This window comes from Puma concolor, chromosome D4, assembly GCF_028749965.1.
Source record: "Puma concolor isolate L17-30 chromosome D4, mPumCon1.1.hap2, whole genome shotgun sequence".
Taxonomy (NCBI): Eukaryota; Metazoa; Chordata; class Mammalia; order Carnivora; family Felidae; genus Puma; species Puma concolor.
The window spans coordinates 75,233,275-75,256,123 of NC_141679.1; the positions used below are offsets into that span (position 1 = coordinate 75,233,275).

General features: G+C 48.0%; 1 protein-coding gene across 5 annotated transcripts in view; it reads right to left on the minus strand.

The window, feature by feature from the left end:
- The window catches only part of WHRN (whirlin), a 97,081-nt gene extending 76,331 nt beyond the window's left edge, over positions 1-20,750 (minus strand). For 2 of the 5 annotated variants that reach the window (XM_086683820.1, XM_086683817.1), the window contains exon 1: positions 19,306-20,749. In XM_086683820.1, the coding sequence (XP_086539946.1) occupies positions 19,306-19,923 (618 nt within the window). In that variant the 5' untranslated portion in view covers positions 19,924-20,749. Of the gene's footprint in view, positions 1-19,305 lie in introns of all 5 variants that reach the window. The other 3 variants (XM_086683821.1, XM_086683819.1, XM_086683818.1) reach the window with 2 other exon arrangements.
- Positions 20,751-22,849: the final 2,099 nt, after the last annotated feature.

Sequence of the window (22,849 nt, forward strand, 5' to 3'; positions counted from 1 at the left end):
GATCCCAAGCAGGGGATCAAAGAGAGAGATCCCAAGCAGGCTCCACGAGGGGCTTGAGCCCACAAACCCTAAGATCATGACCTGAGGTGAAATCAAGATACTTAGTTGACTAGCTGCTTGTTTCTGCATTTAAAATGCAACTACTGGGGCACCTGGGTGGCTCAGTCGGTTAAGTGTCTGACTTCGGCTCAGGTCATGATCTCACTGTTTGTGAGTTCAAGCCCCGCGTCAGGCTCCGTGCTGACAGCTCGGAGCCTAGAGCCTGCTTCAGATTCTGTGTCTCCCTTTCTCTCTACTCCTCCCCTGCTCACACGCTGTCTCTCTCTCTCAAAAATAAAGATTAAAGAAAAAAATTTAAAAAACTATTTAAAAAATAAAATGCAACTATGGTAAGCATTATTAAGATAATGTAGGGGTGGGGCACCTGGGTGGCGCAGTCGGTTAAGCGTCCGACTTCAGCCAGGTCACGATCTCGCGGTCCGTGAGTTCGAGCCCCGCGTCGGGCTCTGGGCTGATGGCTCGGAGCCTGGAGCCTGTTTCCGATTCTGTGTCTCCCTCTCTCTCTGCCCCTCCCCCGTTCATGCTCTGTCTCTCTCTGTCCCAAAAAGTAAATAAACGTTGAAAAAAAAATTAAAAAAAAAAAAAAAAAAGATAATGTAGGGGTGCGTGGCTGACTCAGTCAGAGGAGCATGTGACTCTTGATCTCTGGCCGTGAGTTTGAGCTCCATGTTGGGTGTAGAGATTATTTAAATAAATAAAACCTCAAAAAAAGATAACGAAGAGTGTCTACATATAGTATATAGCACCTGGCACATAGTAGGTACTAAATGTGAGTTTTCTTCCTGAGTTTCCCAGCTCCTTCTCCCAAACACAAACCCCAGAATTCTCTCAAGTTCTCATATACGTGGACACAAATACACCAGCAGCTCTAGCCTCCCTCTCACAACCTCCCTCATCTTCCTTTAATCCACGCTTCTTCCTATCTGCCCTGCCTTTGACATTCAGCCCGTTTCCCCACACCTCCAGGAAACCTCTCTGGCTCGCGACCGACTCTCCTCCTCCAAGAGCACCCAGCGCACTTCGACGTTTTCGTTGCCACGTACACGACAGACGCTGTATCACCTTCATACATCCTGTCTCTTCAGCAGCAAAATACATTCCTAGAGGCCCACTGCATGCTCTGTTTTCTTTATAACCTCTTCCAACAAGGTATTTATTGAGCTTTCGAAATGCCACGCAGCCCCAGGGAATCTGTTCAAATGAGGCCGCGGAAAGATCAGTGTCCTAGACCACGGCTCAGGCAGCCTTATCGTGCTTCTCCACGCTCACGTGAGCACACACACCTCGGGCACAGCACACGTGGAATTTGATGAGACCAGCAAAAGGGTGGCTGGGACCCACAGCTCCAGAGCCAGGCTACAGAGACTCCCCTCCCGGCTCTGCCACCTGCCAATGGCAACCCTGGGCAGGTCACCAGTCCGTGCCCCAGCTTCCGTGAAGAGTGGTATTCTACCACAGGGTGGTTCTGAAGATAATGAGTTTGTGCCCATGAAGTGTTTAATGCCTGGAACACAGGTCAGGGCTGCAAGGGGTTAGGCAGGATTATTATAGGGAATCTAGAGGGGAAGTCTCATCCCAGCATCCATGATGACCACTGTGCGTTCCTCCCGAATGTTCTGTGCATTTCATACACATGCGGATGTACACGTACAAGACTACTGTTGAGTGATGTTTACATAAACTGACTTACACTGAACTTTTCGTCAGCGTGTTTTTTTTCCAGCTAAAAAGATGTGTTTGGAGGATCTTTCCTCGCCAGTTCAATGACCTTAAGCTCATTTCTTTCTGCACAACGGCACATTCCCTGGCAGAGATGCACCACCGCTGAATTCTCACTCCTCTATTGTTGCACAGTTGTTTCTCACTTTTTGCCAGTGCAAACAAAGCTGCGATAACATACTTTTTCATGCATCTTGAAGCACACGTGTGTCTAATTCTCTAGATCGGAGATGAGTGGAATCCTTGAGGCCGGGGGCAGTGCATCCTTTTTCATAGGCAGCTACGTCCCTCTCTGTTGTAGTTCCTACAAGCACCTGCAGGGGGCAGCACTATGACATCTGTGCCTATAGAAGGCCTGAGATCCCTCGTCCCCAGGGGCTGTGGATGGGACTGGATGGGGCTTTCCAAAGTACTTTTCCAAAAGTAGAGCTCACTCTGGTGCAGGGACCCACTCTCCTGCATGCTTTCTTCCACAGGCCCCAGAGATCTCCCAGTTAAGGCAAACCTTGGCTCTATTTTCCAACTGCATCTGGAAACTAGAGAATGGCAAGGCACTAACATGAAAAGATATCTTAGGGTGAGGATCTCCCACCCCCAAGAGTTTTTCAGTGAAAGGTATACCCACTAGAAAGCCATTCCCAAATAAAGTTCTATCTCTTCCTGGCTCTGAGACTGTAGACAATTTACTTAAGCCCTCGGGCTTCAGCTCTGTCACCTGTTGAAAGGGGCTACTAATGCCTAGTCTTACGGAGCTGCTCTGGGGACAAAATGAGGGCTGACGAGACAATGTACACAAAGCATGTAGCATTCAGGATGGTGTGTAGCAGGTGCCAACAAACGTGGCTAATACTATTGGTAATAGCCAAATTACAGGGATGGTCACACATTTTATTCTTCCCATTGCATGGATGAGGAAAGAGAGTCTAGGTGGGGGCGTGTCTCATGCAAGGTCACAAAGAGGACAAGAGGCAGGACTTGGATTTGAATCTCGGACTTTCCAAACCTGTGCCTCTCTCACCAGCAGTGCTAGGGGGTTCCGATGCACAAGGCCAACCCTCTGTCTTGGCCTCACAAGACGGACAAGGAGAGGGTCTGAGGAGGGGATGTGGGACTTGCAGGCTTTGAACAACTGAGAGCCCCTGAACTCTTGAACCCTGAGCTGGTGCCAGGGACGGCCATGTGGGCTAGAAAGACCCTCCCGATTCAGCCCCACTTTGAGGGAGGACAGAAGTTAATGGTGCGGACTCTCTGCCCCAGGGGCGTCTTCTAATGTCATGAGAAAGCAAAGCCCTAATTAGCCCTGTCTTCAGACCTCCTTCTCTCTGCATCACATTTTTATCTGTGTTAATTACCTCTTACAGGGCCCACTAACTGCAACAGCTTCGCAGCCTCTAAAATCAGTCTCTGCTGAGCAGCCAGGACATCCTTTTAAAATGCAAGCGGACCCTACCCCTTCCCTGCCCAGCCTCTCCCATCGTTTCTGATGTAAAATGCCAACTCCACGCAGTGTGTCTCAGGCCTGTGCAGCTGGCCCTGCTGCCTGGCCAGCCTCGTCTCCTGTCCATCCACTGGCCTTGCTTCCAGCATCAAATGCTCCACATTAGTGGCACTTCTGCTCCCTATCTCTCAAACTACGTATCTCAACATACTTACATGGTGATTGTTTTATTTATATGCTTCTCAGTAGATACAGAAGTCAGGGGATTCTTCTGTTTGGGTCACAGATGTGTCAACAGATACGAAAGATGGGACATCATGGGTGATTCCACATAAAATGAGAGACAATGAAAGGAGGTGCCTGGGTGGCTCAGTTGGTTAAGCGTCTGACTTTGGCTTAGGTCATGATCCTGCGGATCATGAGTTCAAGCCCTATGTCAGGCTCTATGCTGACATCCTGGAGCCTGCTTCAGATTCTGTGTCTCCTTCTCTCTCTGCCCCTTGCCTACTCACTCTCTCTTTCTCTCACTCTCAAAAATAAAGATTAAAAAAAATAAAAATAAATGAAAGACTGTGAACAAGTACAATTGAAATTGCCTTCCTTTATTTTCTTTTCATTGCCTTCCTTTTAAGATTGACTGCCAAGGAAGCATTTTGCCTCTTCTGAAATACCTATGAAATTCTCCAGTGGAATCTAAACAATGCATGGATATCCCTTTTTGCTTTGGTTGCTAGGAGGCTCACACTTCCATTTAAATATGAAATACTATTCCTACTAAAGGCAACACACATACACACACACACACACAGACACACACAGACACACACACACACACACACACACACACACACACACACACACTTTCCAATATGGTTTCTGATCTCTCTGCCTTTTTCATGATGTACCTTTTAGGTTAAATCATTCGATTATTTCCGAAGTAGGAAAAAATATTAATTACAAATATATTAACAAGAAAGTAAGTAGGATGTGTAAAATTCGAAGAGGATGTTAAACCACACCAATCATATAGGAGGAGCTCAATAAAACAATTGCCAAGTGAATGAATGAATGCTGAAGTATGTCTCAAGGATCAGACAGCTTATACACAGAGTTGGAGGCAGGGATATTTTTCACACATGCTTGGGCAATAACTCTGCTTTCTCATTCTATTCTCTTCCTCCACTCCCCAGAAATACTTTGTTGCTGCTAACTTTGGTCTAAGAATCATGTTATTTAAAAACATTCCCTTAAATAAAAGTTCAAAAAGTGGTAGTTTATACTCTTCTGGAATGTTGACATAAGGGGGCAGTGGTATTCTGAGAACGCACTGTATCTCAAAGAACGGTGGCAACATTTTGGTGTCCCTGACAGCTGTGTGCCCATCACGAGGCCAGGATCTGGGGCGAAGCTTGCCACCATGTGGCTCACCTGCTCTGGCTCTTTGTGGCCACCTCACCTCTTTGATCATCCTGGGGGAAATCAATTTGGATGGCGAAGCGGCTGTGGGAACCCATCCAAGACCCCTTCCCTGAGATAGAGCTCAACATAAGGATCGTGAAACAACCCAGCAACATATGCATGAAGCAAGAATAAACAGAAGCAGGTTATCCAACCATTGAGGAATATGAATGTACAGAAATAAAGGCCAGGGGAGAGGGCAGAGAAATGATGGCTGGTTAGGAGGGTGAGGTAATCAGCATCTTCTTTTCTCCTTTCCAGTTTTTTTTTTTAAACGTTTCAATTTGCCTTTAATTGGGGCCTTACAAAGTAGATTTCAAAAAATCAACTGTTCTACTCTCTTTTCTTTATGAGTATGACCTTTTCCAAAGGCTCTGTGTAAAGAAGGAAACCTTTGCTCCAGTGCTGGGAACACCAGGATCCCAGAGGCTGGAACAGGACCTGACATCTTAAAGTCCCTGATCTCCAGTATCTTTGCTCCGAAATGTCTCCATGAGTCAAGGCTGTGTGAAAAGGAAAAAAACGTGAGGATCAAAGAGAGAAAAGAAAGTGTTGTCCTTGGGGATAACGCTAGGAAAAATTTGCAAGATAGTGACAGAATGGCCACCCCCTTGCAAAACAACTCAGAAGTGAGGACAAAGCAGATTCCAGAAAGATATTGATTCCTTTTTAATGCAATTCTTCAATTATCCACTAAGCCTGGCTTTCAGTCTCTTATAATTTAAGTAAATTGCTTTACAAATGTTCTTTTAAATTTGGTCTCTTAATTCTTCTTTTTTTTTTCTTTTGGGAAGAACTAACAAGATTCTAGGAGTCATAAATGTAATCACTCAAGATGAGCCTCGATGGGTTTCCAATGGAGTTTTTGTGGTCTTGAACCAATGTCCATAGCACATCCATCCATCAGAAAAATCTGATTATATATCAATATTTTCTTGGTCTATGAGTGGATACATGGATGGGGTGTATTCTCCTTGAGGACACTTAACATTCCTATCCCTCATCACTTTCTGTGCATTCTGTTAACAAGGGATAGGCTTCCAATTTAATTCAGCCTCAGACTGAAGAATCTGAATTCAAGGTGAGTGAATCAATCAGCTATCTAACAGCTACTCCTAACAACCACCTCTTAAAGAAAAAGAACAGAAGACGTAGAAATATGATTAAATGGGCATAGGAAATCAATAAGGTATACACCAAAAAACCAAATGTACATATGTCATATACATATATAATACATTATACATTATACGTTTATAACATTATGCTATATGCTATTTATTATGAATTACCTTATGTGTATACACAGCTATACAAACAATAAACATGCAAGGAAGTTCCAACTTCGCTATTTATACAAATTAAAACAGGATACTTTTTTGTCTATCAGATTGGCAAAAATGGAAAAGAAATATAATATCCAGGGTTGGCAAGCTGGGGAAAAATGAAGCATATCATATATTGCTAAGGTTGGTAGATGGGACTGTAAAATAACAAACTCTTCCCCAAGAACAATCTGGCAACAGCTACCAAAGCCTTAAAAATCTGCCTATACCCTGAGCCAATGCCACTTCTGGAAAGGCAGCCCAAATAATTTTTAGAGATGTGCTTACAGATTAATGTGCAAGGGCACATTGTCTAAAGCGGCAATATGGACAATGTTTAAAAAAGAACTGTCCAACAAGAAGAAATTAGTTAAATAAATCATGCATCTCTTTGCTATGACGTAGCATGCAATCATTAAAAATCATGTTCTAGAAATATTTATCAGTCATGATACACTGGTGAAACAGACTCAAAATTACGTTCAGAATGGCAGTTTTGTAGAAAATTCCCAATACAAATTTACACACACAGGCACACAGGGGACTGGAAAGACAGCAATCAAAGTGTCAATAGTGGGGCGCCTGGGTGGCTCAGTCGGTTAAGCGTCCAGCTTTGGCTGAGGGCATGATCTCACAGTTCGTGAGTTCGAGCCCCACGTCAGGTTCTGTGCTGACAGCTCAGAGCTCAGAGCCCAGAGCCTGCTTCAGATTCTGTGTCTTCCTTGCTCTCTGTCCCTCCCCTGCTCATGCTCTGTCTCTTGAAAATAAATAAAATGTTAAAAAAAATTGTCAATAATGATTATTTCTGGGTAAAGCAGATTATCAATGATTTTTTTTTTTTTTTTTAGTTTTTTTCCTTTGTGTTTTCCTGGGGTTTCTGAGTTCTCCAAATTGAACCCATATCTCTCGGGTCATTAACGTACACGCACACACCCACATTTTATTTTAAAAGCCCAGACAGACTCCTCTACTCCTCCTGTTTCCTATGAACCAAACAAAATGGCCCTTTCTTTGTCCAGTCTGTGACGGGGTTGATGGCCACCAGCCTTTTACACGAGGTCCGGGAGACCGTGTGCGCATCTTAAGATGCCTACATGGCAGACGGCATGGACAGATTCGGAGACCCTGCCGATCAATCAATGAGATGACTTCCTAAGTTACAGGTTTATCCTAATGGGGGTTGAGTGGAGGTCACAGTCAGTCTATTTAGGGAATTTCCACAGACAATGAACAAAATAAAATCCTGACAAAGGTCAGGACCTGGCAAGAGAGATAAGAGAGAGGGAAAAGAAAAAAAAAAAAAAAAAAAAGGCAAAGAGTGTCCAGTGCTGCCTCTGAATCTAAAGTCTAGTCACTAAGATGCACAGACCTTGCCCAGGGCAGGGCACTCACGGGCTGGGCTGTCCGGTTACTCGTGAGTTTTCTAACCGAATGGCTACGACGCCATCTCAATAAAGAAAAAAATCAAGGAAGAGATGCACATTTAGTGAAATGTGGCTCTGGCCAGCACTGGGCTAAGCTGTACACCCACCAGAAGGTGGCAATGAGCATGCACTTTGGAGGCAAGAAGCCCTGAGTTCAAATCCTATACTGGTGACTGATCACCTCCTCTGCCCAGTGCTGTTTCCTCTCCCTGGAGGCTGTGCTGGAGAGCTGGTGGGAAGATGCGCATATGGCCCTGGGGGCACAGAGAAGACCGTCCACAGGGGCCACAGTTATTAGTGTGCCCAGTATTATAAGCTTGGAAGCATCTTATGTGCTATGTGTTTTATACCGGGAAGAGTCTTATCTGGTGGGAAAACAACCCAACCTAGTGGTGTGAACCTAGCAGGTAATCATTAAATGTTCAAATTAATCGATGCATCTAGTGCTTTAACATGGCAGTTACCTGCATGACCATTAGTATCCTCCTTTTAGAGATGAGGAAATTGAACAGGGAAGGTAAGTAACTTGCCTGCCATTTGACTATCATTCCCATTGTTCCCATTACAACTTTAGCGAAAAGGGAATTGGAGACTCAGTGAGGAGGGCACCTGTTGGGATGAGCACTGGGTGTTGTATGTAAGTGATGAATCGTGGGAATCTAATCCTGAAGCCGAGACTACACTGTAGGTTAGCTAACTTGACAATAAACAAATTTTAAAAAGGAAAACAAAAAAAAAAAAAGTATGTTTGAGGCCCCACGTGTACAAAGCGGCAGAACCCAGGTTCGAACCCAGAGCATCTGGCCCCAGAGCCCAGCCTGAAGCATCATGGGACACCACCTCTCTCTGGCATTCCCTCAAGTCAACAAAACCTGGTTTTAATTCCTAGCTCTGCCACTTCCCACCTTTGTGACAACAGGCAAGTGACAAACTCTTGGCAGTTTTTTGCACAACAAAGCAACAAAAGTGGCACCTGCTTTGAACCTGATCGAGCTGTCACAAGGTTCAAGTGAGTTCATACATAGAAAGTACTGAGAACACCGTCTGGATTGTGGTAAGCCCTCAAAACCAAAGTTATCATCAGCCGCAGAGCAACTGAAGGAAACACCAGGAAATGTGTAATCTGTGTCACAACAAGTGAAGCAGGTCACTACACTGAAGGAGCTTCGAGGGGAGAAGAGAAGGATTCCCGCGGATGGGGTAGCTGAGGGTGGGCGGGCAGGTGTGATGGGAGGACCTCACAGGGGCCGTGGTTGTCAACGGGTGCAGGGAAACAATGCCTTGTTTCAGAGGATGCTGCCTGTCTGGCCAAGTGTGGACTGCACTTAGGGAACAGCCAGAGAAAAGCACTCTCTGCAGGTAAAAGGGCTCGCATCACGGGCAGCCCGGACATCAGCAGGCTCTCGGCTCCACTGCAAGGCACCAGGCAGGGCAAAGCTTGATCAGATACCAATTCAGAAAGCATGCCCGCCCTCCAGGACACTGAATGGACTAGTGGGCAGACAAGCAAGACGGGAGACAGACAGACAGCGAGGAGGCCCCTGTGGAAATGTGGTCTGACAGGGGCTGGGGAGGGATCAGGCCTGGAGGGTCTAACTTCGCAGGGGCTGGTGCAATCCCCAACGGGCAGACTGCAGAGAAGGGGAGCAAGTCAAGGCTCCTAACTCGGGAAATGTCCACGACTCGTGGGCAAGAGGATGAGGTGCCGTCAGAGGGGTCAGAAATGAGCCAGGACTTCCACAGCAAATAAATGCTATTCCTAATACTGGACAAGAGCTGAAAATATAAATAAAAAAAGATAAAGACCCCAAAAGGAGGCCCAGATTCTGTTCCAAGAGACAACACGGAAGAGAGGAAGGGATTTGGGGGAAGAGAGGAAAGATTCTGAGGGCAACCTGAGCATCTCGATTTGAAACCTCAGGACCAAAAGGACTCATGGAAGGAGGAGAGGGCTTAAGAGAGTTTGGGGAAACCTGGGATGGGCTTGCCCCCCTCCCCCAGGAGAAAGAGGAGGAGGCAGGAGAGGGATGAAGGTCACACTGGGCCCAGACACACCGCATAACACCACACCCTCCACTGGCCAGCAGGATGCAAACGCCCGAAGTAAAACCCCTCCCCAGACTTCTGCCAGCAGCTTCCCCACCTGTCTGGGTAACTTCTGAAAGCTGGACCTCTTTCCTTTCCCTTTTTTCTTTTCTTTTCTTTATCAGAAGCCTCTTAATGGAGCCTCACACACCATTTCGGATGTGGTTCAAATACATTCCAGGCTTTTGGGTTTTTTTTTTTTTGAAGTACAGCTGCCCATATTGTCAAATCACCGCTTTCAACCTGCATTAATTGCTCTAATGGGTTCTGGAAAAACAGCCACCTTCTCTCCCTCATCAGGGCCCCTGGAGAGCCCATCAGGGAAGGATGCTGGGGAACAAGGATGAGGACACAGCTGACCTGGGAGCCACACTGTCACACACTGGCCTCTGGGTCACGGGTCTGCCCCACCGCCCCACGTTTTACAATCCCATCCAATCCCTGGGCTTTATTACTGCTGTAAAACAAAAATGCAGATGCCAAAATCCAAACGGGAGCAATTACATTTTTGAAGAAACTCTGCCTGTATGGGAATATTGACCCGCATTTAGTAAATGACTCTGCAATTCAAACGGCCACAACGCACCTGATGTAGCAAGAGGGCTCTCGGCCCCAGTATTTTCTTCCAAAGGCATTTTTTTTTTTTTTTAGACTGAGCAAGCACAACAGAAGATTTTCAAAGCCAAGAGGATGCAGTCGATAACATTTTTCATTGTAATGCCTGCAGTGGGACCTCCATGGCCGTATTTTTCAAACTTTTGATGGGCGACAGCAACAATAACCCATTTGTGAGGACGATGCCAGGTTCAAGGGTGAGGGGGTCTGGGTCATGGAGAGGCCAAGGGAGCCGCTCAAGGTCACAGCCAAGTAACAGTCACGTGAACCCAGGTCCACTTCCAAAAGCCAACTCTAACCTCTTGGGTACAGACCTCTCTTCCCTGGATTTTCCAATATATCAGCTGACCTTGCACATCTGGAATCAGGCTCCAAAGCAGCTAAGGATGGGGACAGTGTGGGTCCGCCTCTCTGGCCTTTACGTGGATAAATGTTGGGGATGGGGGCAGATCTGAAAAGAAGGTGGTGCTTTCCAAACCTCATTGTGATTAAGACTTGCCTAGGGAGCTTGTTAATTCTTTTTTTTTTTTTTCAACGTTTATTTATTTTTGGGACAGAGAGAGACAGAGCATGAACGGGGGAGGGGCAGAGAGGGAGGGAGACACAGAATCAGAAACAGGCTCCAGGCTCTGAGCCATCAGCCCAGAGCCCGACGCGGGGCTCGAACTCACGGACCGCGAGATCGTGACCTGGCTGAAGTCGGACGCTTAACTGACTGCGCCAGTTAGGCGCCCCGGGAGCTTGTTAATTCTTGAGCAAGCTACATTTCTGAATCACTACTTCCAAGGGATTTGGAAACAACCTTTCAGATGTTACTTTACTATGTTCTTCCCTGTAACCTGCAGCTTTAGAATCTGGTGAAGAAGACATCTTGGGACTTGTTTATGGGAGGCTGAAATATTTCCTTTGCATCCCAAGTTGAGGGGATGCTGATATTACGAAAATTCAGGTAGAGAGGAAAAATAACTAGGGAACTGGCTGCCAGCTGAAGCAAAACCACAGCCAATTTAGCAGAAGGAACACAAATTCTCAAAGGGGAAGGAGGTAAAGGATCTGGGACTGGAAAAGAAGAAAAAAATAAATCCACTTGTGCATTCTTGGTAGAGGATAAAGTCGGTTTTAAGCATACGTGTGACTGGCAGGAACTTGGCCTTCACCTGAAACGCTGGGGCTTCTTGAAACCTGAAGAGTGCTGGCTTTTGGATTCGGTGGTTTGCTTTGTTGTTGTTGTTGTTGCTGTTGTTGTTCAAGAAAAAGCAGGAAGATACATCTCACCCAAAACTGGTCCATTGATTGCTTCAGAATGCATAAATGATTCTATTTTGGAATCACAGACACAGGCTGCAGAGATAACCCACTTCTGGGAATGGGGTTTTAAAATTAAGAGCAAAGCAACAAATGCACTAACTGAAGACGTCTCGTAGGGAGGACTGGGCCACAGACGATGGGAAAAGCTCTTGCCCACCTAAGCACAGGCCACAGTTTTTTGAAAGACCTTTTTCGGGTGCCTGGGTGGCTTAGTGGCTTAAGTGTCTGGCTCTTGATTTTGGCTCAGGTCATGATCCCAGGGTCGTGGGAATGAGCAGGCCCCGCACTGAGTGTGAAGTCTACTTAAGATTCTCTCTCTCAGGGGCGCCTGGGTGGCTCAGTCGGTTAAGCGTCTGACTTCGGCTCAGGTCATGACCTCACGGTCCGTGAGTTCGAGCCCCACGTCGGGCTCTGTGCTGACGGCTCAGAGCCTGAAGCCTGTTTCAGATTCTGTGTCTCCCTCTCTCTGACCCTCCCCTGTTCATGCTCTGTCTCTCTCTGTCTCAAAAATAAATAAATGTTAAAAAAAATTAAAAAAAAAAAGATTTTCTCTCTCTCTCTCTCTCTCCCCCCCGCCCCTCTCCCCAACTTGCAATCTCTCTCTCTCTAAAATGAATGAATAAATAAATAAATAAATAAATAAAGGCCTCTCACTAAAGGAGTGATATAGGGTTTCCTATTTACCAAATGGTTTTGTACCTAGTAAGCCATACGATTCCATACCCATCGCAGGAAAGGCAAGGGGGAGAGGACTATGCCCATTTCACAGCTGCAAAGACTGAGGTATCCAGAGATGTCACATGATCGGCTCGCAGCCAAACAGTCAGCTTTGTGATAAATCGTACGTTAGAGCCTACGGCATTCCTCAATTTTTTTTTTTTTTTTTTTTTTTTTTTTTTTAGCCAGCACCAATTACCTCGCAACATGCGAATTTTCTTCAGATACCATGCTCAGGAACCAAGGGATCCTGAACTTACCAGCACTGCATGGGGAGCAAGAGCGTTCCGTTCATTAGGCAAATACTTATCTATGAAAGCATCTACCATATTGCCAGGCCTTGTGGAGGTGCTGGGGTATGTGAGAGAGCAATGCAGACCAAATCTTGGTTTTCATGGAGCTGACTTGTAGTGGGGAAGACACACGACAGACACGGTGAAACGTGCTTCCAGTAGTGACAAGTGCGCTGACGGAAATTACAGCAGGATAAGGGGATGGAGTGGGACGGAGTGTTCCAGGGATGTGGAGGCATGTGGATGGCACACCGCTTGAAACCCTTGGTGACCTGTGGCCATGGGTGGGGCCATGCCCCCCGGGCCCCATGACTCCCCGAGGGCAGGGGCCATGTACCATTCGTCTCTGAACTCCAAGTACCAGCTACAGGTCTGGGTGCGCTAAGTGCTGCTCAGAGCATGCATGGATAGATGGCCCCCACGAAGACAGGCTGGGCTGAAACATGCCACCCTCCCTTGAGGCACGGGCATCAGACGCCCCACTTAATAAAACCAAGTCTTTGGATGGTGCCTAAAAGGCCCCCGAAAGTCAGGCACAAAGTATGACAGCGGCTTGCCTTCCAGCAGGGGGCCTGGCATTGTCCTCCAAGAAGCTGGCTGCATAAGGGCTTGGGCTAGGTTCTAGGCGGGCAGGTAGGGCAGAAGGGCCACTTCGTTCCTAACCCCAATGGTGACCCCGAGCTAGTAATTTCTCCTCCTGGAGCATGACCTTCCTGGCCTCCCTGCCTCCCCGGGGAAAGAGAAAACTGGCACACAGAGACACTCACGGACGCCAGCCTCCTCTCTTCCCAGTCGGGTTCCAGTAAAGCAAAGTTCAAACACAAGTGCCCCGGCCCCACAGTGCTGCCTCCTGTAGCTGACGCCAGGGGTGCACAGGAAACAAACGGTCTGATTCCTGTTCCTTGCACCCTTTGCCACCTGCCATGCTGTAAGAGTAAAATGTAATGTCTGCAGAACAGAAATCTTTAAAAAGCAGCCCCCACCCTGAGGTACAATCAGAAGTCTGTGTGAGCTCCGTGTTAACATCAGGTTCTTGCTTGGGGGTTTAAAAAAATTAAAAAAAAAAAAGGGGGAGGAAGAAAACAGAACAGGTTTTGAAAGATTTGTATTTCAGCCTCCACCCACCTCCAGCCATTAAATGTCATTCTTTCTAATCAAATTGTCTGGTCCTTGCTGGGCACTAGTTTGGGGTTCCTGAGCAGTGGACACCAAACGCTGCCCTTCCAGGTCATAAAAGAACCTTGCTGGGAAGCCAGTTGGAGCCTAATCCCCCAGGGACGCCTGCTTCAGCACAGAGCCCTTTGCCGGGTGGGGGTAGAGGGGGGATTATGGCTCGGAGGAGATGTATATGTGCTGGGCGCATGAGCAGACAGGCATGTGAGGGGCTGCATGCACTTGACGGGTACGTACAAGCTGTGTGCCGTGTGGCAGAGGTGGGAAGCAAGAGCACACACAAAATCCAATTAGTCGGGGGTTAAAAGATCGTACTTCTCTTCGCAGTTCCATCCAAACGATGAATCTATGGCAGGTAATAAACAACGCCGGGTTTGTCGGGAAAGGGAGGTGACAGCAAAACAAGAGGCTAGCGCTGGAGTAATTCTGTATCTCTTTCATGCCCAGCTTCAAGTCCCAGAGGGGGGAACCTTCTACTATAATAGTATCAATTCCTAAAGCATAAGGGCATTCTCACCCAGCCTACAAATTCTTCTTCCATTTGAACAGGAAATAACCAGTTGAAAGAGGATTTTGTCCAACACAGGCACCGTCATTTTCTAAAACCTTGAATATCAGCTTGGGTCACATAAATAAATACGGTTAAATTAAAGAAATGGACCCTCTTCAAGGGACTGCATCACACCATGGATCCAGCCAAGCAAACATCTATTCACTAAAGAGTTTATTAATAGTGAGCTTTCACTGTGTCATTGCTGGCAAGACCCCCAGCCCCCAAGAAAGAGAACAGGGCCAGGGGAAAGTCGGTGCATGCCCGTGAACCATTACCCACCATTTCCAAACTGGAATACGGTAATAACACCAGCTGCATTTCAGATACAAAGTTGGAAGTGGTAATAACTTATAATGGCTTCAGCTAACCATGTACAACGGGAAAATGACAAATGTGTCGTTTAGAACATGCCGGATTAAATAACAGTGACGTATATTAACACGGATGGATTCTTTGCAGGTTATTATGCAAAAAAAGGGAGGGTGTGATAACTCTAATTAGATGAAAGGGCTGGCCACTGTTTTTAACTCCTGGAATGCTTCAAATTCTAATATGTTCCTTGGATGTACCTGGAGTTGGGGGGGGGGGGGGATGCTGAGATTGTAATGAAGCCATTCAATTTTTATCGAGATGAGACACACACATCCCAGCAGCACCGGATACCCCACGTCCTGCAGAATTAGGTACTGGGAGGGCAAGCGGGTAAGTGGCTGTGATTTTGAGCACTCCCAGGGCACTGCTGCCACAATCCTACTGCTGGTTCCTCGTTTGCTCAGGAACAGCACCAGAGCTGGTGTTCTTGGGTTGGAGGGGCAGCAGTCAAGTTCTCGTCAGTACAGTGTGTAACCCATCAATTTCCTGATTTAGTAGGAGGCTACACGAGAGTGCCAAGATTCTCATCTCCCAATCTTTAGACAACTGTCTTAATTCTGCCTTAAATGAAATCAATTCCAAAAGAACAAGAAAACACCAGATTAGACACTCTAAATGCCTCGTGTGTAGCACAATACTGAGCAAATCACAGATGGTCTGAGCTGGAAGAGACCCTGGGCAGCCCCCTGACCCATCCACCTGGGAACACAGAGAGGGTCAGTGACTAGCACAAGGTCACACAGCAAGTATGTGGCAGAGCCCAACGCAGCATTCCTGGTCTGTGGGTTCCTTGGCTAATTTACCAAACCTTTTTGGCTGAAAACCTTTGAAAGGTCTACTTTTATTATTATTATTATTAGTTTGGCTCCTGTTCATTCAAGATAGATTTTTCAAAAATCAAACATTTCAACATAATTGCAAATAGTAAATGGCTTGCCATATCTGGACCTGTCACTGCTGATTTAGCAAACAGGCTTCAAGAGAGGGAGGGGAGCCCCTAGAGAGAGGACAGAATCCTCACTGAACTGCTCTGGGCAACAACAGATACTTGATTTGTGAGACAGAGAAGTGGAAAAACTTTGTATGTTCAATCTCCTCTGTTTCCTGGGAGGGGTGACCCTCTCTGACTCATGAACTCTTCAGTAACTTGATTCCTAAAATTTAATTTTCTTTTTATTACACACACACACACACACACACACACACACACACACACACACACACACACAATCTCTCCTTCCAGAAGTTCAGAGGATCTTTCCTCCCTCTTTCTACCTATAAGAAAAAAATAAAAGTTTGAGGGGTGCCTGGGTGGCTCAGTCGGTTAAGTGTCTGACTTCAGCTCAGGTTATGATCTCACGGCTTGTGGGTTCAAGCCCCGCGTCGGGCTCTGTGCTGACAGCTCAGAGCCTGGAGCCTGCTTCAGATTCTGTGTCTCCCTCTCTCTCTGTGCCCCACCCCCCACTCGTGCTCTGTCTCTCTCTCTCTCTCAAAAATAAATAAAATTAAAATAAATTAAAAAAAAAGAAAAAAATAAAGGTTTTAAAATCAAAAACACATCTCACATCTCAATAGCCAAAACACAGAAATAACCTGAGTGCATATTGACAGGTGAATAGAGAAAGTGTGCGCACACGTGCACGTGTGCACACACACACAAACACACACGCACAGTGGAATATTATTAGACCATAAAAAATGAGGTCCTGCCATTTGTGACAACATGCATGAACCCAGAGGACGTTATACTAAGTGAAATAAGGCAGACACATAAAGACAAATGCTGGATGATCTCACTTACAATGTGGAATCTAAAAAGCCTAATTCACAGAAGCAGAGAGTAGAACAGGGGTTGCCAGAGGCCCGGGGTGGAGGAAACAGAAAAGGTGGAGGGAACAGGAAAATGCTGGCCAAAGAGTACAGACTTCCAGTTACAAAATGAGTATGTTCTGGGGATCTAACACCCCGACTGCTGATTGTAATTAATAGTTTTGTATTGTACACTTGAAATTCGCTAAGACAGCACATTTTGAGTGTTCTTCCCACAAAAATAAAATAACTACGTGAGGTGATGGATAATCAGCTTGATCACAGTAATCATTTTACAATGTACAGGTATAGCAAATCAACAGACTGTACACCTTAAATGCATACAATTTTTATTTGTCAATAAAATAAAATAAATAAAATTGTCGATAAAATAAAACTACTTCACTAAAGCCAGGGGAGGAAACAAATAAAGAAAGTAACAACGAAGAGAAAAAGAAAATATGTCTTGCATTAAATGCAATGTGGTATAGGGAACAGAAAAAGCTGAAAAACTGGTGATATTTGAATAAAGAATGGAGTTTGATTAAAGGAATGTACCTTTATCATAAAAGCCTCTGACATGGTGCCCTCCAGTGCTGTAGCTAATAAGGAAGGGCTGAAAGTGGAGAAATCCAAGTTAAGGGCAGTTTGTTAACTAGGAGAGAAGCTGGAGTCCCTTTTGGCTTGCAGTTAAGGGACTTGCTGCCCTTGGTTTTGTGGAAATGTGTCAACAGCTCCAGGTGTCCCTCTACACTGTCCTGAAACTCCCAGTCCGTCCTGTAACCCGGAGGTGCTCACAGAGGCCCCAGAGACAAGGTTCCGCCTCCTCCGTTTTAAATTCCACCCACGGAAAGTCTGTTTCCCTTTCCCCCTGGAGTTAAGGTGACACAAAGCAGTGTGCATTCTGCCTGTTGCTTCTGAAGGTTCCAAAGGGGTGCATTCTGGGCTGGTTGCGTCTGGCTTTGGCCAGAAGAAGGGCACCCTGAGGCTGGAGTTCATTCTGCCTTTGTAGACCCCTCCGTAGAAAAAGTGACAGGGACGCCGGTGGCTGCTCAGTCCAGAAAGCTCTCGCCCAACCAAGGACAGTTCTGCTCCTCTGGCGACACAAAACTATACCACAGAGAGTTTAGGTTTTACTAGACCAGCTAAGGCCTGCCCTGAGTCACAGAGTAACGGGACTACGGTTCAGATACAAGATGCAGAGTGCCACTGATGAAATCAGGGAGGGCTGAGCTGAAGCTCACAACCGAGCCCCTCCAGCCACCTGGCATGCCTGAGACTGGAGTGCAAACTGACAGGAGAGCTCGTGTTTTGAATGGCAGGTTACCGGAGGCCTTTGCAAAGTCCATCTCCTTGTGATGAGTTAGTTACAGGAGTCTTTTAAAATTGCCACTAAAACTGAATCCATGTTTATAACTGACCATTTGGACTAAGTGTCTTTGGAGTATAAATTCATTATCCGGGAACTCCAGACCTTCTAGGGCCAAAGGCTAACGGACTATTTCTTTATAAATATATGGAATGTCAGATAAAGGGAAAAGACTGATGTGGGGGGAGGAGACAGAGAGGAGGACAGGTGCATGGAAATCCACAAGAACCTGTGTCTGCTCCACACCCTCCCACCCCGAACAATATCAAGCAATCAGGCGTCCCCCAGAAGCAGCAGAGTAGTGTCTAAAATCCTCAAGGGGCCAGGGGCAAAAGGGTTGGCAACAAAACAAGGAAAGGCAAAGTCAGGGATGAGATGGTTGTGCCCCAGGAAAACAGTCAGGAAGTGGGCTCAATTCACACCTGACCACAGGTCACTAAAGAGGACACAGGAAGTAGCCCCGGGCCTCTGCTGCTTCAGCATTTCCTCTGAGCATTTCCCAACAGCCAGCAGGCCCCAGCTGGTGTCCAAAACACCTGCACTGAGGAGGACAGGAGGACACAAGGCAGGGACAAAAGGTGGGGTGGTGAGAAGCTGGGTCACAGGGCAGCCCAAATCCCTAGGAAGCATTTTCTTTGCAGAAGCAGAGTATGCCACTGTCTTTCCCCCCCTCCCAAATTCTTCACTTCCTGTATGAAGGTGGGCATAGGTGGCTTGTGTGTATAAACACCGGCAAGGGATCCTTGAATCCGCACGTACACCAAACACTATCCATCTCATACTCCAACTGGTTTTCAACAGCCCTCGGCGTGAGATTTAGCAAACACGCAACTGCTTTAAACAGCCTGATTAAATCCTTAGGAGACTGTCCCCATGAGGTTATTTTTCTCAATTAACAGACACAAAAAGTGCAGCTACTCTTAAGGGGGTGGAGGATATATTTCTGACATCCAGGCAGGGGACTCATTTCCAACAAGGCTAAGGACACTTATACCATCCGGTCACTCCACTGTCCAAGTGAAGATCCAGAGGTTTGGAAAGGAAAAGTAACTGGACCCAGGACACACAGCCTGTACATAAGCAGCCAGGTCAGATTAGAGCTCTGTGCATCACCAGAACAGCTTCCCTGGGCTACTTTGGTGCCAACAAAACTTTCTTTCAGGAGCAACACCCTGCAGAACTAGAATAGCAACAACAGCCATGTGGGGGCCTCCCGGTGACTACTGGGAGCCAAGAGGAGACCTTACCCTTTTTTAACGCTCATAAGACTTCCTGTACCTTTCCACACTTTGTAATCATACATTTGCCTGAGTATTTGATAAGGTCTGTCTCCCCCACACTACTAGCCTTTATGCCTCACGAGAGCAAGGTGCAGGTCTGTTTCACCCATCACGGTATCCCCAGTGCCTGGTAGCTATTGGCTAAAAAAACCCCCAAAACCTACATGTTCCTGTTCGAAATAAACATTTTTTTAACATTTTTTAAGAAAAATGGGGCCCAGAAAGATTAGGTAATTTTCCTAAGGACACACACAGGCAGAGCTACTGTCACTCTGCCCCTGTACTCGTCCCCAGATCACAGCCTTACCTTGACTGCCTCAGCGTGGGTCACCCGGGCAAGGGATTTGTCGTTGACACGCAGAATCTGGTCCCCGACTCGCAGCCCCTCCTTCTCGGCCAGAGAGCCTGGCTCCACCAGCGACACATAGATGCCCACGCCATGCTCCGAGCCCCCGCGGATGCTGAAGCCCAAGCCCTCGTGGGCCTTGGCGCGCCTCAGGCTCACCAGGCGCACCTCCCCAGGACCCGCGCCGTCGGGGCCGCCCCAGGCAGGCTGCCGGTAGGGGGTGGTGGCGGGCAGGTAGAGGCCCTCGGCCGTGTACTGGTCGAAGAGCAGCTGGTCGGAGCGCGGGATGACCAGACGCAGCATGGGCAGCAGGCGCCGCTTGACCGGGCTGTCCAGCAGCACGCGCAGGGTGCGCACCAGGTCGAAGACGTTGCGGCGCGCGTGGTACGCGTTCAGGCAGTGCGTGAACTGCTCCCGCTCCGCCTCGCTCAGCAGCGCCGTCAGCGCCTGGTGCAGCTGGCGCACGTTGGCAGACAGCAGCCGCAGCCCCGCGCCCCCGCCGCCGCCCGCCCCGGCCGCCGAGCCCAGCGAGCCGGTGGAGGACGAGCTCACCGACAGGCCGTCCAGCTGCGCGTTCATCTCCCCGCCGAGGCCCGGGCGGACGCGGGGCGCGCGGTGGGGCGGCCGCTGCACTCGCCGGCACTGGCGCGACAGCCTCGGGGGAGGGGGGGACGGCGGCGGAGACCGCGGCTGGAGTCTGGCTTCGGGGCGAGCGGGTGGGCGCGGAGAAAGGGGCTGCTTCCCGGGAGACGCGGAGACGGCGCCGGAGTCTGGGTTTGAGGGGCGCGGAAACAGTGGCAGAATCCCGGGGGGATCGCGAAGACCGCCGCTGGAGTCCCGGGCGCGCGAAGACACAGGGGTCGCGTTCCTGGAGTCCGAGGGGCGCAGAGACGGTGGCTGGAGTCGGGAGGACACGGACACGGCGGCCGAAGTGCCGGCAAAGCGGAGACGGCGACAGGGTCCCGGGGGACAACGAGTTGGCGGCTGGAGCCCCGAGGTCGCGGAGGCTGCGGCTGCAGTCCGGGGGGACGCGGAGAGCAGCTACATTCTGGAGGGCACAGAGACGACGGGTGTCTGGAGTGGGGGGCGCAGCAGAGCTGACCGCCCCGTCACACCATGCCCGGGGCTCCCCCAGCCGGGCCGCCCGTTCCTCTCGGGCTGGGGGACCCCAAAGTCATAAGTTGAGGTGGGGGCGCTCTAGTCCCAGAGCCCCCCGAACCGCAGCCGGTGAAGCCGCGCGGGCGTCCGGCAGGTGCTGCGGGGCATGTCCGGGGATGCAGCAGCCCAGGGACCCCCCGCGCTCTTGCGCCGCCCGGGCGCAGACGGAGCCGCGCGGCCTCGAGCCGGGACTTTGCGAACTGTTGAGCTGCCTGGGGCCGATCTTCCAGCGAGTTCCGACGCCGTCGCCGTCGCCTGCCCAGACTTGGCCCCGCCCCCTTGCCCCTCCCCCTATCTCCCCCTCCCCCCCCCCACGGGCTCTTCAGGAAATGACGTCCCGCATCGCGCCTGGCGGTTGCCTGGAGACGGGGTGAAACAGTCCAGCCCAGGGGAAGAGAGGGGTGAAGGTGGGGGTTGGGGTGGGAGGAGCTACAGGGGCCCTGCGAGTCCCCCGCCCCACCTCTCCCGCCGCGAGTTGAGATAAGATGGGCTCCGAGCCTAGGCTCTTCTGCGGTCGAAGCGTGTGCCTCAGAATCGCTTTGGAGCAATTAACCACCTAGCTAATTCACAATTGTGGAGGAAAATAGCCAACTTTTTGCTTCTAAAATACTGAACGCCCCAAGGTCGGTTTTCTACCTTAAAACGTTGCGCTCCCCTCTTGCACGCGCTGACATACAAGTTCAAGCGTTTATGCTGGGCACCTACTGGGTGCAAGAGATCTATACAAGCATGCATCTGCCCGAGCCTGCCGGAGCCAACTCCGGCGCAAGGGTAGATCAGAATGGACCACTGTCTGGTCTTCGGTAGGCGGGAAAGCCGCTTTCAGAAAGAGAAGTGTACAGAACTCACAGGAACACATACACAAATGGGTGCGTGCAAAACTGATGAAATCTGAGTAAGATGGGTGGATTGGGTCAATGTTAATGTACTAGTTGTTATCTTGTCAACACAGGGGTAAACATGGGATGTCTGTGTATTATATCTTACAACTTCGTGTGAATCTACAATTATCTAAAAAAAAATTTTTTTTTTTAATATATATGAAGGGGTTGGGAAGAAAAGCATTCTGTGCCTTCCCATCCCAAGACAAAATGGGAAGGTATTCCAAGGTGTGGCCTAGAGGTCTCCTCTCCTATCCCACATCCCCAAGTATGAGCTAAGTAAATAAAAAATCCCTGTGCTTTTATTCAAAGGTGGTTTTCTGAGAGCTCAGAGAAGCTCCTCCCCTACCCCATACACAAATCCCTTCCAATCAAGTTGACTCTACTAAAGGATTCTCCTATAGAAAGCTTTATTTTCCCTAAAAACAGTGTGAAATTGCCACTGCAAACTTCTATCTGGGAGAGAGAGAGAGCTGGGATATCACCTGATGGAGTAGTTTGAGCTGACCCCGGAAAGACAGAGCATTCATTTATTAATCCACTTACTTATTTTTGTCACTCTTAATTCAGTGTTTTCCAAGCACCTATCCTGTACTAGGTCATGTACTGGGTGCTGGAGACATGGGTTAAAAGGTGAAATTGCTGACCTCGAGGAGGTCACTGTTTAGCAGGGGAGAAAGACCACATAAATAAATAAAGTTAAAAACCAGTAAGGTAAGTGTGATGGCTGAAAGAGCCCAGGTTTAGGGGAGGGGAAAATTTGAAGGACTTTATCAAAGAGGTGACACCTGAGCAAATGTTCCCTAAGGAGAAGCTTGCTTTCCTGGGCATTGGGTAATCATGGAAGGATGGTCAGCACTCTTAAGTTAGTGCGTGTCCAAAGCTGAGGCTAGAAGTTGAAGCTATATTTTCCTCCAAAATCTTCAAGTCTCTTGTTCACTTCCCTAAAACAGACCTAGGTTAAATTAATACCCAATGAACGTAATTGATGGGATGTTTTAAATAATCAGCTAAGCTACCTTTGGATATCTGTCTCAAAGCCCTGGGTTTAGCAATTAATAATGTGCATCGTTCTTCCTCTTCTTAACTGCCATTGAAGGCTTTGATGCAAATAGCCCAAGATATTTAGATGAAAAAATCAATCTCCCTCACCCGCAGAATAAAATATATTAATGGCATACCTCAAAATGACACCAAGCAGGGCTTAATTATATGCAGTTCAGGTTTTCTGCAAATGTATTTCATGCTCAGCTTTCACTTAGTTTGTGGTTCTAATTATAATTACTGTGATTGGCTTGATAAATGCACCCTAGGAGATAAGATCCCCATTCCCAACACTTTATTTCTATGCAACGTTGTTTGGGAAAAGGTATTTTGCTTTAGGCTGTAGAAACTATATTACACACACGTCTTAGCAGAAAAAGAAACACTTTCTCCTGCAAACATCAGAGACCATCTGGGATGCC